Source organism: Haliotis rufescens, unplaced genomic scaffold (genome assembly GCF_023055435.1).
Source record: "Haliotis rufescens isolate VD_foot unplaced genomic scaffold, xgHalRufe1.0.p SCAF_13, whole genome shotgun sequence".
NCBI lineage: Eukaryota > Metazoa > Mollusca > Gastropoda > Lepetellida > Haliotidae > Haliotis > Haliotis rufescens.
In genome coordinates this window covers 25,394,639-25,410,376 of record NW_025963813.1, presented here as the reverse complement: position 1 = coordinate 25,410,376, position 15,738 = coordinate 25,394,639, and the positions used below count along the sequence as shown (strand labels likewise).

General features: G+C 44.1%; 1 protein-coding gene across 4 annotated transcripts in view; it reads left to right on the top strand.

The window, feature by feature from the left end:
* Positions 1-15,738, top strand: part of LOC124110798 (DIS3-like exonuclease 2) — a 69,649-nt gene that overhangs the window by 21,704 nt on the left and 32,207 nt on the right. For all 4 annotated transcript variants that reach the window (XM_048394344.1, XM_048394342.1, XM_048394343.1 and 1 more), the window contains 8 exons: positions 1,695-1,796; positions 2,374-2,512; positions 3,302-3,483; positions 3,623-3,770; positions 4,554-4,638; positions 5,248-5,347; positions 8,507-8,657; positions 14,062-14,174. In XM_048394344.1, the coding sequence (XP_048250301.1) occupies positions 1,695-1,796; positions 2,374-2,512; positions 3,302-3,483; positions 3,623-3,770; positions 4,554-4,638; positions 5,248-5,347; positions 8,507-8,657; positions 14,062-14,174 (1,020 nt within the window). The remainder of the gene's footprint in view (positions 1-1,694; positions 1,797-2,373; positions 2,513-3,301; positions 3,484-3,622; positions 3,771-4,553; positions 4,639-5,247; positions 5,348-8,506; positions 8,658-14,061; positions 14,175-15,738) is intronic.

The window sequence follows — 15,738 nt, the reverse complement described above, 5'->3', positions numbered from 1 at the left end:
TATCTGTAGGTGTTTCCCCGTGATGACCTTCTACAACATGTAGAGACAACTATCTGTAGATGTTTCCCCGTGATGACCTTCTACAACATGTAGGGAAAACTATCTGTAGATGTTTCCCCGTGATGACCTTCTACAACATGTAGAGACAACTATCTGTAGATGTTTCCCCGTGATGACCTTCTACAACATGTAGGGAAAACTATCTGTAGATGTTTCCCCGTGATGACCTTCTACAACATGTAGAGACAACTATCTGTAGATGTTTCCCCGTGATGACCTTCTACAACATGTAGAGACAACTATCTGTAGATGTTTCCCCGTGATGACCTACAACATGTAGAGACAACTATCTGTAGATGACCTTCTATAACATGTAGAGACAACTATCTGTAGATGTTTCCCCGTGATGACCTACAACATGTAGAGACAACTATCTGTAGATGTTTCCCCGTGATGATCTTCTACAACATGTAGAGACAACTATCTGTAGATGTTTCCCCATGATGACCTTCTACAACATGTAGAGACAACTATCTGTAGATGTTTCCCCGTGATGATCTTCTACAACATGTAGAGACAACTATCTGTAGATGTTTCCCCGTGATGACCTACAACATGTAGAGACAACTATCTGTAGATGTTTCCCCTTGATGACCTTCTACAACATGTAGAGACAACTATCTGTAGATGTTTCCCCGTGATGACCTTCTACAACATGTAGAGACAACTATCTGTAGATGTTTCCCCGTGATGACCTTCTACAACATGTAGGGAAAACTATACTGAACTGCAAAAGAAACGTCACCATGGATAGATAGATGAACAATGAAACTTGGCAAAACCGATCATCAAGATTGAAATAAAAGTGTCAAATGTTCTTAAATTGAAACACAACACTAGTCTCTGAGAAAATGGCATCACAAGTCAGTATCTCATGTGTCCGCTATGTGCATTGATGACTGCCGTGCAACGTCGATACATGGAATGTATGAGGCGGTTGATGAAGGCCATAGGCACTTTAACCCACACTCTGAGGAACGCCTAACACAGTTCAGCTTCAGTTGTCGACCTTGGTCGGACGTAATTCAGCCGTCTTTGAATCTCGTTCCCCAGGTGCTCAATGGGATTTAAATCGGGACTGAGGGCAGGCCACTGCATGGTTCTGATGCCATTCTGCTGGAGGAAGTCTCTTGTTGCTCTCGCAGTGTGGGCGTTATCATGCTGAAACTCGTGGTTGTGGCGAGGTGCCAAATGGGGTATGGCAAGACTTGATCAATGTACCGAGATGCTGTGACACCATAGCCTCTCCCTTGACCGATGTTCTGGAAGACCACAGGGCCGATCCACTGCGCAAGACCAATTTTTATCGGGCAAGAAATGGGAGAGCGCATGTGCAATTTAATTTGCACGGAACTCACATGCATCGGGTTACCATGTCTGTTGCCGTTATGTGTTTGGGCGATCGGTTTTATTGTCATCTGCTTTGTTTTTTTATCATAAAATTTCATTTTTCCAGACATGGTAATTTTGGAAACTTTGATAAAAATTACCCAGATATTTAAATGACAACTTTTCATGCAATGTTACTTGGGGTGACGTTTCTTTTGTGGTTCAGTGTTCAACCACCTGCATGAGATTCTCAAGGTGTTAGATTTCTATCGAACGATGACAACTATCTGTATGTATTTTGCCAGGATGGGACAGCTGATATCTATATTTCTGGCCTGAACAATCGGAACAGAGCCCTGAATGGTGACATTGTGGCAGTGCAGCTTCTGGACAAACAGGAGTGGAAGGTGAAGTTTGCTTGTGTAGGGTGTCTACTGTCTACAGCACTCATGTATTCTTCTGGAGTGATGCACTCTCTATCTCACTAAAAATATGCCTCATTAGACAGAGTAGATCTTCAGCTACCCATGCTTGTTGTAAGAGTCGATTAACGGGATCATGTGGGCGAGCTCGCTCATTTCGTTGATGCATGTCATTGTATCCCAATTGTGTAGATCGATGCTCGTGATGTCAATCACTGGATTGTCTGGTGCAGGCTCATTTATTTACAGACAGCTGTCATATAGCTGGAATATTGTTGAGTGTGGTGTTAGACAACAAACAAAATATCACAGCTGAGGTATGCCGGTAGATGTGTGTCGAAAGTCAGGGAGATTCCAGCAATTGGACGTTCCGAATATGAATGTGTGTCATCAATAGGATTTACTTTGTGTGTAGAAATTTTGAAGTTTCAAGAGTATGTTATATCCTACATATACTTGACATCTGTCCATTTCTGTTGTATGTGCTGTCAGTTGATGAACTTTTTGCATCGTGCATGCAAATGTAGGGCATTTAACTATTGTCATTCTGAATATCTTGAAGGTCTATGTAGATGATCTTCAGAGCAAAGAGGCCAAGGTCAAGCCAAATCGGGGTCAGGGTGAAGGAGATGTGGCAAGGGATGACGGTAGTGATTCAGGTCCGGATGTTGTTGTGGAAGAAGTTATGCAAATCAGCCAAGGTTTGTGAAGACATAAATCTCAGTTGCCCTGTAGTGCTGATGTTTTGGATATTTCGAATGAATGCAGGTTCAGCACTTGAGTAAACAGGGTATTGTAATGGAGACATGATGAGATGGTGAAGGTGAGATAGATCCATATATGACTTTCTTCTTAATGCAGCCACAGGTATGGGTCGTCATGTGTTTAAGTTGTCTTACATTAAACATGTGTTTTCCCAAATTGAAGGGGCGTTCGGGTAGCCTAGTGGTTAAAGCGTTCGCTCGTCATGCCGAAGACCCGGGTTCGATTCCTGAAATTGGTACAATGTCTGTTGCCCATTTCTGGGGTCCCCCGCCATGATATTGTTGGAATATTGCTATAAACGGCGTAAAACCATACTCACTCACTCACTCCCAAATTGAAAGTGATGTCATTGAACCAGAAGTGCAAAGAACCATCTCATTAACAATATTATTTCTTGTAACTGCTGCATATGACTTCTGTTGTTCTGCTTTTTAAATGTGATGCCTTGATGTAATTTTTACTGTCTGACTTAAGGCACTGATTAATTTGTTCATTGAGCATTGAGCACAATCTGGCGATGGGAGTAATATGGGTAAACATGATATTGTGTGGCACAGTCGTCCTGTGACCCGATACTCACCATGTTGATAACTGTAATCAGTCATCATGCACTGAAATTAGCTGGTCTCCAACACTTGTTTACTTATTACTAAAAGACTTATATGTCTCTTGATACAAATCCAGGTCACCTATGTTTAGATTTAATAAAGAATACTTGTTGACAGAAGCCAAAGAGAAGCCACAAGGTGAGAACCACAAGCACAAACATGCCACCCCACGCAAGACGTACACGTCACTGGGAGAGGTGATGTCTCAGGGGAGCCCCCAGGCCAAGGCCCTGATGGGTGGGGCGGGGGACCAGGGGGATGCGGGGGACGGAGACAAACTGCTGCAGAGAACAGGAAAGGTGAGACTTTTGAATTTGTGGTCTTTCTCGATGGATTTCTTGAGCAAAATGATACAACAGGCTGTTGTGTGGTGTAAGCGTGAATGCCACCCATGGCTGACACTTAGGTTCATAAAGTGACTGTTCAGATGTGTTGCAGGTCGTGGCAGTGGTGGAGGCAAAGCACTCCCGTGTGTGCAGCGGACATATCAAACTGATGCAGGACCGGAATCGGGATGTGGCTCTCTTCTCACCAACAGACTCCAGGGTACCGAGGATACAGGTGCCCATGTCGGAATGCCCTAAAGGTAAGTGCGTCATGTGTCTGCCGTGCTACCCTGGCCATGGAAACAGTAGTACACTGAGTTTCAAGGGATAGACTTGTTCAGTATGCACTCTCCCAACTGTAGTATTTCCAAAAGTTAAGAGTGACTTAGTGATAAGGGATTGTTTAAAAGTTCTTTCTGACTCCAGCACCAGCAATTATGTGACCAGGACCTAGTCCAAGCTACAACAGAACTATTTACTCTCAAATCAATTGATCACCTTAATTAAAAGCATGAAAAGATTTCGAAAGTATCCGTTGACGCTAAGTTGTTGGGTGAAAATCTTGCAGTCGACTGAAATCTCTACAGCAATTTATGAACCGGATGCATTAACAATTTACTCCCTTGCTTTGGGAAGATGCTTCATTTCCTGTGTGTAAACAATATATACAAAATAAAAACTAGTGCGAAGCTACAACTACCTATAAGATATGTTTGGCAGTGAATAGGACGTCTTTTGTAACATCTAACGATTTTATCCTGTGATTACAGCCAGAACAGGAATTTATGACTATGATGTAATAGAGGTAGTATTCATAGAATTATACACAATGATAACTATGATTTGATAACTATTTAATGCATGCAGAAAGACTAATGTGTCAAATTTACATGTTCAATATGTGTGGCTGCTTGTGCAGTTGAGTTCAGTGGCCAGTGTGTATTAGTTTGTGTTGAATGAAGGTAAACATAACCCTTACACATAAGATCAGTGTCATCATATGTTCAAGGTCAGGATTAACAACAAGGTCAAACTATTTTCAGATTTTTTTGAGCGGCCTGATGATCATGCCAAGACACTTTTCATAGCGAGAATCACGGAGTGGGACAACTCCATGTTTGCGAAGGGGTAAGTACGAGTACACAATAAAGGACTGAGTTATGTTTAGTGTGTACCGTGGAGTGTCATTTACTCCACAATCTGATTGTAGCCATTGTTGGTGCGTGGCGTGGCGTGGCGTGGCGTGGCGTGGCGTGGCGTGGCGTCCGGTTTCATGAAATTTACTCCACTGTATGTCATTCACCCCTAGAGATGACCCACATCCCAATTACGCGCTTTAGGTGGCTTCAAATTGTTTCAAACTTTGATAAACTGTAGCTCTGTGTAATTCTGTCAACTTTTCAAGTTTTGTTGCCGATTATTCAAAACCAATAGTCTCGTTTCACTCATTTTTGACATAGCTATTTCTGTGTCATCGGTCAGTAATTAGGCTCACTTGACATGCGAGTTTCGCGCAACAAGGGAGATAATCAAACAAGACTTAACACATCGCATTACATTAATCGTGCATTTATGTATTCAGTTGATTATATACAGGATCGCGTCAAACATAAAAAATAGTTGTCACATTTCTTCTGGTCGCTACAGCATATATATGTGGTCAGTTTTTTGTCAAATATCCATAAGACCTGTAACCATGCTAGACCTGCACCTGTAACTTTGTCCTGCTACTTTCAGGCACCTGTCCCGAAGCCTGGGGGAGGCAGGCCAAATCGAGCCAGAGACAGAGGCTATACTTCTTGAACATAATGTGGAGTCAGACGACTTTCCTGAGGAGGTTTGTCCACTCGAATTTAGATCTCTCACAATGCATACTCAAATCAAAGTGAAAACCAAACAAAAGCACTATCTCTCAGGGGCGGTGGAGTAGCCCAGTGGTTAAAGCTTGGCATGTCCTGCTGGATGCTCACTGCTTGCTGGTGCAGTGTTAAGCAACAGACACTCACTCATTTATATCATAAGGATTCTAGTGTTAGTTGTGGTTCCCAGTTTTTATACAGAACATACTTGATTATCAATGCTAATGGCTCTCAAGTGGGTACTGAGTAGGACCTGGTTGTATGCATGACCAGATCGGGGTGTGAGGGGTGGGGGTGGGGGTGTGTTACCCGGGTAGTAAATTTGGACTCGTCCCAGCCCAAATATGTGTTTTACATGAGTATGATTCAATACACTATATGTTGTACACCAGTATGATTCAAGACACGATGTGTTGTACACCAGTATGATTCAAGACACTATATGTTGTACACCAGTATGATTCAAGACACGATGTGTTGTACACCAGTATGATTCAAGACACTATATGTTGTACACCAGTATGATTCAAGACACGATGTGTTGTACACCAGTATGATTCAAGACACGATGTGTTGTACACCAGTATGATTCAATACACTATGTGTTGTACACCAGTATGATTCAAGACATGATGTGTTGTACACCGGTATGATTCAAGACACAATGTGTTGTACACCAGTATGATTCAATACACGATGTGTTGTACACCATGATTCAATACACGGTATGTTGTACACCAGTATGATTCAAGACACTATGTGTTGTACACCAGTATGTTTCAATACACGATGTGTTGTACACCATGATTCAATACACGATGTGTTGTACACCATGATTCAATATACTATATGTTGTACACAAGTATGATCCAAGACACTATATGTTGTACACCAATATGATTCAAGACACTATGTGTTGTACACCAGTATGATCCAAAACACTATATGTTGTACACCAGTATGATCCAAGACACTATGTGTTGTACACCATGATTCAATACACTATGTGTTGTACACCATGATTCAATACACGGTATGTTGTACACCAGTATGATTCAAGACACTATGTGTTGTACACCAGTATGTTTCAATACACGATGTGTTGTACACCATGATTCAATACACGATGTGTTGTACACCATGATTCAATATACTATATGTTGTACACAAGTATGATCCAAGACACTATATGTTGTACACCAATATGATTCAAGACACTATGTGTTGTACACCAGTATGATCCAAAACACTATATGTTGTACACCAGTATGATCCAAGACACTATGTGTTGTACACCAGTATGATCCAAGACACTATGTGTTGTACACCAGTATGATTCAAGACACTATGTGTTGTACACCAGTATGATTCAAGACACTATGTGTTGTACACCAGTATGATCCAAGACACTATGTGTTGTACACCAGTATGATCCAAGACACTATGTGTTGTACACCAGTATGATTCAAGACACTATATGTTGTACAACAGTATGATCCAAGACACTATGTGTTGTACACCATGATTCAATACACTATGTGTTGTACACCAGTATGATCCAAGACACTATGTGTTGTACACCAGTATGATTCAAGACACTATGTGTTGTACACCAGTATGATTCAAGACACTATGTGTTGTACACCAGTATGATCCAAGACACTATGTGTTGTACACCAGTATGATTCAAGACACTATGTGTTGTACACCAGTATGATTCAAGACACTATGTGTTGTACACCAGTATGATCCAAGACACTATGTGTTGTACACCAGTATGATCGAAGACACTATATGTTGTACACCCCGTATGATCCAAGACACTATGTGTTGTACACCAGTATGATTCAAGACACTATATGTTGTACAACAGTATGATCCAAGACACTATATGTTGTACAACAGTATGATCCAAGACACTATGTGTTGTACACCAGTATGATCCAAGACGCTATGTGTTGTACACCAGTATGATTCAAGACACTATATGTTGTACAACAGTATGATCCAAGACACTATATGTTGTACAACAGTATGATCCAAGACACTATGTGTTGTACACCAGTATGATCCAAGACACTATATATTGTACACCAATATGATTCAAGACACTATGTGTTGTACACCAGTATGATCCAAAACACTATATGTTGTACACCAGTATGATCCAAGACACTATGTGTTGTACACCAGTATGATCCAAGACACTATGTGTTGTACACCAGTATGATTCAAGACACTATATGTTGTACACCAGTATGATTCAAGACACTATGTGTTGTACACCAGTATGATCCAAGACACTATGTGTTGTACACCAGTATGATCCAAGACACTATGTGTTGTACACCAGTATGATTCAAGACACTATATGTTGTACAACAGTATGATCCAAGACACTATGTGTTGTACACCATGATCCAAGACACTATATGTTGTACACCAGTATGATCCAAGACACTATATGTTGTACACCAGTATGATCCAAGACACTATATGTTGTACACCAGTATGATCCAAGACACTATATGTTGTACACCAGTATGATCCAAGACACTATGTGTTGTACACCAGTATGATCCAAGACACTATATGTTGTACACCAGTATGATCCAAGACACTATATGTTGTACACCAGTATGATCCAAGACACTATATGTTGTACACCAGTATGATCCAAGACACTATATGTTGTACACCAGTATGATCCAAGACACTATATGTTGTACACCAGTATGATCCAAGACACTATATGTTGTACACCAGTATGATCCAAGACACTATATGTTGTACACCAGTATGATCCAAGACACTATATGTTGTACACCAGTATGATTCAAGACACTATGTGTTGTACACCAGTATGATCCAAGACACTATATGTTGTACACCAGTATGATCCAAGACACTATATGTTGTACACCAGTATGATCCAAGACACTATATGTTGTACACCAGTATGATCCAAGACACTATATGTTGTACACCAGTATGATCCAAGACACTATGTGTTGTACACCAGTATGATCCAAGACACTATATGTTGTACACCAGTATGATCCAAGACACTATATGTTGTACACCAGTATGATCCAAGACACTATATGTTGTACCTGATTGTATTGATGCTGATGCAGGTGCTGACGTGTCTACCAACCTCCCCATGGGTGATTCCAGAATCTGAGTTTGAATATCGGCAAGATTTGCGAAGACAATGTATCTTCACAATAGATCCATCAACTGCTAGAGATCTGGATGATGCCATGTCTATAGAGGATCTTGGGAATGGTTAGTAATAGAATCAAATATAGGGCACAGATGGCTTCATGTTATCACTCTTTCTTCGACTTGCAAGACAAGGTCTTTTATCGTAATCGAGGATTCTTGGTCCTATTATCTGATGATTTAAATATACAGTTGGTTGCTTTGGAAATGTTAAACAACTGTACATCTACTTTAGCAGACCTCACATCATTTGGTAGATGTGCTTGATGTGAAGATGATTCTGTGAATACGATGCTGCCCATATGTTGGGGCTATTTTCAATGGATGCTTCTAATGATTTTCCATTTGTAAACCTATTCCAAACTTATCCCTAATGGGCAGCACCAGTGACTCAGTGGTCTAAGCCACTGTAATTACCTTGGAAAGTTGTCTTCCTTAGATGTTCCAAGATCCACTGGTTATTATCCCCCGCCCAACAAAGTTGGCGGGGAATATAGAAACAGGCTCCATCCGTCCGTCCGTCCGTCCATCCGTACCTCCGTCCATCCGTCCCTCTGTCACGTTTCGTTGCCGGAGCATAACTCATAAACCGTTAAATATTTTTTCATGAAACTTTGCAAGTCTGTCAGGTACATGCTGAACTGGTGCCTTTTGTTATTTAGAAATTTAGAAAGTTTTAATTTTTTACGTTTCCATGGCAACAAGATGGACTTAGGTTCTGTGAGGGTAGTGTTAGTTTCCGGAGCATAACTCATAAACCGTTCAATATTTTTTAATCAAACTTTGCAGGTCTGTCAGGTACATGCTGAACTGGTGCCTTTTGCTATTTAGAAATTTTAGAAAGTTTTATTTTTTACGTTTCCATGGCAACAAGATGGACTTAGGTTCTGTGAGGGTAGGGTTCGTTTCCGGAGCATAACTCATAAACCGTTCAATATTTTTTTCATGAAACTTTGCAGGTCTGTCAGGTACATGCTGAACTGGAGCCTTTTGCTATTTAGAAATTTTAGAAATTTTAGTTTTTTACGTTTCCATGGCAACAAGATGGACTTATGTTCTGTGAGGGTAGGGTTCGTTTATGGAGCATAACTGATAAACCGTTCAATATTTTTTAATCAAACGTTGCAGGTCTGTCAGGTACATGCTGAACTGGTGCCTTTTGGTCTTTAGAAATTTTAGAAAGTTTTATTTTTTACGTTTCCATGGCAACAAGATGGACTTAGGTTCCAAACTCTTCTTTTTTTTACAATTTCCATGACAAGTTCCACCTTGGTTAAAAAAGGTGAGGGTTTGTTTAGATTTATTACATTAAGTAATACGTTACCACTGTTATACCGAGGCTGTTGTCTCCCACAACTGCTGCTATAGCGAAATCTACCACAGAGATCTCAATTACCTCATGCAGAAGTGCGTAGCCACCCAGCTGCCATGTGACACCCTTCACTCTTGTCTCCTTTGCTTGCGTTAGCAAGACATGTATCCAAGACTGCTGAAGCGTTCCTCGAATATTCGGTGATATTTATTATAGTTTATTCTTTAATCTACTGTGCTTTTATGGGGCGTTGCGGTAGCAACGCTTGGATATAATTTTCCCGCCAAACGGAGAATTTTTCCCGCCCTTTTTTTCTCTATACTTGCGGGGTTCGCATATGCACGTTGTGTTTTACGTTTGCCCTGTTCTTGTATGTTTTGGGGGTTAACATCACTTATTTCTCTATACGTTATATGTGTATGTAATATGTTCACATTGCTCGTTTATTTTCTTGTGAAAATGCTCATTTGTGAATCATTGTGGTGCGTGCGTTGTAACCATGTTTTGCTCTTTGTTCATAGAATCAAAAATGTCTGACATGGAAATGTCCCCGGTTCCAACCCCCTCTACCCCTGCTCCTCGGAGTGTGCTGCAAATTCTTATCGACCCGGGATCCCCACGATCGTTGCCCGCGGTGCAGGGTTCCTTGCTGGGACATCCGGTGCACCAAGTGCAAAGGCCTTATCTCAGGATAGACCGCTGGCTGTTCCGTCCCCGGCCTCTTCGGTGGCCGCGGGTTCGGACGTGGGGTCCACCGGTACGGCGGCGGCTGCCGTGGTCACCGGTCCTTCCCCAGAACCGTTGCTCCAGCTATAGGTTAAGGACCGCGTGGCCATGGTTTATGACCTCTTCAAGGACATGCCTAAGCCCCTGCCGATACCGCGGGGAATCCACGGCTCTGTGGGTTCCTCCGAGGTGTACGAGTCGTCCGACAAGGCTTTCCCGGCATCAACCTTGCTGCCCGGGATTAAGCCTTCCCTGGAGAAAGCCTTCGCGGCTGCCTCCGGTCGGGGTCTCCCGTTACCTCCACCGTCGTGGAGAAAAGGGTCCTTCCGGGTGCATGACCTTGCCTTTCCCGAGGCTGGTCCTACTGCGGAAGCCCATGTTGAGCGTTTGGATGTCCGTGCCCCACCGGCTGCCACGGTACCACAAGGTACCTTGCAGCAGCTGGACACCCTCGCTCGACACTCCATGCTGGCAATGTCTCACGGAGACACATACCTGGCTGCAGCGGCCAGTCTGGTCGAAGGTTCTCCCACGGACCGAGACCAGCGCATTAAGTACGTGCCGGGGCTTCGGCCTTTATTTTCGTCATGTGCCATTTTCTCCTGCGCCAGTCATATCTGGTTGCCTCAGGGTTGGACGCTGCTAATCAGGAGGTGCTCCTTTCGCAGTCTTGGTCTGCTCGGACCCTGTTTAATAACAAGATCCCTGGGGTTCTAAAAGAACAACAGGCCGCTGTGTCTGCCAAGGCCTCTCGGCACACACTGGATCTTGTGGGGTCCCTGCATAGGCGCCTGGATGCCGCTCCTAAGCGGAGCACGCCCAATGATGCTGCGGCCGGTAGGTCTAAGGGGTCGGGTTCTTCTTCCTCCGGGAAGAAACCCTGCCCTGAGGGCTCCAGTAAGGGCCATCAGCAGCCCTTTCGCGGGAAGAAGGGGAACTGGGGGAAGCCAGGTGTGCGGAACGTACTGGCCGACGCTCTATCGAGGCCTCAGGATCCGAGCCCCACAGAGTGGATGCTGAACCCAGTAGTGTTTCAGTGGCTGTGCGAACGTTTGGGTCGTCCGATGGTTGACCTGTTCGCAACACGGTTCAACAATCAACTCCCGTTGTTTGTATCACCAATCCTGGACCCGAGGGCAATCGATCATGATGCTCTCACTGTCGAATGTTACTGATCGCGCCCATGTGGCCGAACAGATCGTGGTACCCCGACTTGCTGACCCAGGTCACGCAGTCGCCACTTCCACTGCCTGTGAGACCGGATCTCTTGATCCACCCTCACAACCGTCAGCTTCATGCAAACGCAGGGCAGTTCAATCTACACGAGTGGATGTTGTCACCGAGCGTCTGAGGACTAAAGGTTTTTCTTGTCGGGCGTCTTGGGCATACGTTAGTATGCATCGTGATTCTACCCAGGTGTATAATGCACGTTGGGTTATTTTCACGAAGTGGTGTTGTAAACATCACATTCATTCGCCAGATAAGGTATCTGTGCAGGATATTGCTCGTTTCATGTCTCACTTGCGAGAGACCCGGAAACTCTCTGGGGGTTCCATTGCCAACTATGTCTTGTCCGTTGCTACGGTACGGGACGTTGCTATGGGTACCAGTCTCTCCAAAGAGCCGGTGATACAGGGTATAATCAAGGGTGTCAAACAGCACGATCTTAAGAAGGGCCGCCTACGGGCACTGGCTTGGGATCTTTCCCTAGTGTTGCAATCACTTACGGAAGCTCCGTATGAACCCTTGCATAGGGCTTCGTTCCAGCATGTGACTTGGAAAACAGCATTTCTCCGTAGACAAGGGCGTGACCGTCTGTTCATATCGTGTAACCCTAATCGCAGGGTTGACATAACTCGCAACTCGATTGTGTTATGGCTTTGTTCTGTCATCAATCTGGCGTACCGGTCTCGGGGGGTTACCTGTAGTGGGGTCAAACCCACACGAGATCAGGGCGCTAGTGGCAACATTTGCCCTACACTCGAATATCTCTGTTCACAGAATATTACGAGGTTGTTACTGGCGTTCTGACTCGGTTTTTGCCAATCATTACCTCAGAAAGGTTTCTGATGAAGACGTGGAGGGGGTGCACCATCTTGGGCCGCTGATCGCGGCACAAGCGGTCATCTAGGGGGGTTGTCCAGCGCAATTCCAAACTCCGCAGTTGTCAGTCCTTGCACGGTGGTCAATCTGGGTCGTCTCCAATGTTCCCACGCTGTGGGTACAGGAGTGGGGGTCCTTGAAACCAGCGCACTCACACCACAGGTGAGGCGGCTTTTTGTGTGTTTTGTCCTTATTTGTATTTTGACAATTATGCATTTAATTGTCTGTCGTGTATTCCAACCTAGTGATACATGCTTACGAATACTGGAATTTGGTCATGCACCTAATACATACGTTAAGTAGGCTTGCTCTGGGATATACGGTCTGAATGAAATTAATTTCCCCCTTTTGACTGTTTAACCTGATCTAAGATTTAGCTCACGAGGATACAGTGTTCTCATCCGCTGCGGCGATGAAATACCTATCCAGTGAGGCCGTTTGGAGTCACCAATCATTTTGGCAATGACGATTGAGCCTTACGGTATGCGCTTGACAGTGCTTTGGTATTCCTGGATCAGTGCTTCCGCCTTGGTGTTTACTTCCGCTGGTCGGAAGGAACGCTAGCAGTCAGGATTCGGGTTGTAGGTGCTCCCCACCGCCTACTGTGGTAGTCAGCCTCGGTATAACAGTGGTAACGTATTACTTAATGTAATTTGTAGAATTTTCCTATTCGGAATATTCTATAAGTAATATGTTACCACTGGGCTGCTGCCCGCCCGTCCGTCCCCCGAGCACTTGCTCTCGCAAGAGACAAGAGTGAAGGGTGTCACATGGCAGCTGGGTGGCTATGCACATGCTGCATGAGGTTATTGAGATCTCTGTGGTAGATTTCGCTATAGCAGCAGTTGTGGGAGACAACAGCCTCGGTATAACAGTGGTAACGTATTACTTATAGAATATTTTGAATAGGAAAATTCTACAAAATTATGTCATAAATTCTGCAACAAGGGCGGGGGATATAGCCACGTTAGTGGCAAACTCTTGTTTCAATTCAAGTGTTGCCTGATTTTCACCCTTGGTTTCTTGTGCACATCGTACCCCTACTCATGTTTCTCTGAAGTGATACAAATCTATAGCCTGTGTCCCTTTTGTCCTTTCTCCTAAGTAAAGGTGACAAGCTAAATACAACTGACATTATGTTGAAAGCAGTGATAAACAAAACTCACTCACTGATTGATTCCCATTTGACAGAACAGGGTAAATACAACAGAGAGATCACACAGCATAGGCGTTATTCAAGTATGCTTCTCATGAACATCCAAATATCTGATACCAAAAGTGTATTTCAGTCTGTAGTGATAAAGATGTACTTCTTTCTGTGTGCAGGAAGCTACAAGGTGGGGGTACACATAGCTGATGTCAGCTTCTTCCTGGATGAAGGCACACCTCTGGACATTAAGGCAGCAAGCAGAGCCACCAGTGTGTACTTGGTCCAGAAAGTAAGTCAGCAGAGCCCCCAGTGTGTACTTGGTGGAGAAAGTAAGTCAGCTGATGGAGTATTGTGTACTTGGTGGAGAAAGTAAGTCAGCTGACCCCCCAGTGTGTACTTGGTCCAAAGTAAGTCAGCAGAGCCCCCAGTGTGTACTTGGTCCAGAACGTAAGTCAGCTGACCCACCAGTGTATACTTGGTCCAGAAAGTAAGTCAGCAGAGCCCCTAGTGTGTACTTGGTGGAGAAAGTAAGTCAGCAGAGCCCCCAGTGTGTACTTGGTGGAGAAAGTAAGTCAGCTGATGGAGTATTGTGTACTTGGTGGAGAAAGTAAGTCAGCTGACCCACCAATGTGTACTTGGTCCAGAAAGTAAGTCAGCAGAGCAACCAGTGTGTACTAGGTCCAGAAAGTAAGTCAGCTGATGGAGTATTGTGTACTTGGTGGAGAAAGTAAGTCAGCTGACCCACCAGTGTGTACTTGGTCCAGAAAGTAAGTCAGCAGAGCCCCCAGTGTGTACTTGGTCCAGAAAGTAAGTCAGCTGACCCACCAGTGTATACTTGGTCCAGAAAGTAAGTCAGCAGAGCCCCTAGTGTGTACTTGGTCAAGAAAGTAAGTCAGCAGAGCCCCCAGTGTGTACTTGGTGGAGAAAGTAAGTCAGCTGACCCACCAATGTGTACTTGGTCCAGAAAGTAAGTCAGCTGATGGAGCATTGTGTACTTGGTCCAGAAAGTAAGTCAGCAGACCCACCAGTGTGTACTTGGTGGAGAAAGTAAGTCAGCTGATGGAGTATTGTGTACTTGGTCCAGAAAGTAAGTCAGCTAATGGAACAGTGTGTACTTGGTCCAGAAAGTAAGTCAGCTAATGGAGCAGTGTGTACTTGGTCCAGAAAGTAAGTCAGCCGAGCCCCCAGTGTGTACTTGGTCCAGAAAGTAAGTCAGCTGACCCACCAGTGTGTACTTGGTGGAGAAAGTAAGTCAGCTGATGGAGCAGTGTGTACTTGGTCCAGAAAGTAAGTCAGCTAATGGAGCAGTGTGTACTTGGTCCAGAAAGTAAGTCAGCCGAGCCCCCAGTGTGTACTAGGTCCAGAAAGTAAGTCAGCTGACCCACCAGTGTGTACTTGGTGGAGAAAGTAAGTCAGCTGATGGAGCAATGTGTACTAGGTCCAGAAAGTAAGTCAGCTGATGGAGTATTGTTTACTTGGTGGAGAAAGTAAGTCAGCTGACCCCCCAGTGTGTACTTGGTCCAGAAAGTAAGTCAGCTGATGGAACAGTGTGTACTTGGTCCAGAAAGTAAGTCAGCAGAGCAACCAGTGTGTACTTGGTCCAGAAAGTAAGTCAGCTGATGGAGCAGTGTGTACTTGGTCCAGAAAGTAAGTCAGCCGAGCCACCAGTGTGTACTTAGTGGAGAAAGTAAGTCAGTTGATGGAGCATTGTGTACCTGGTCCAGAAAGTAAGTCAGCTGACCCACCAGTGTGTACTTGGTCCAGAAAGTAAGTCAGCTGAGCCACCAGTGTGTACTTGGTGGAGAAAGTAAGTCAGCTGATGGAGTATTGTGTACTTGGTCCAGAAAGTAAGT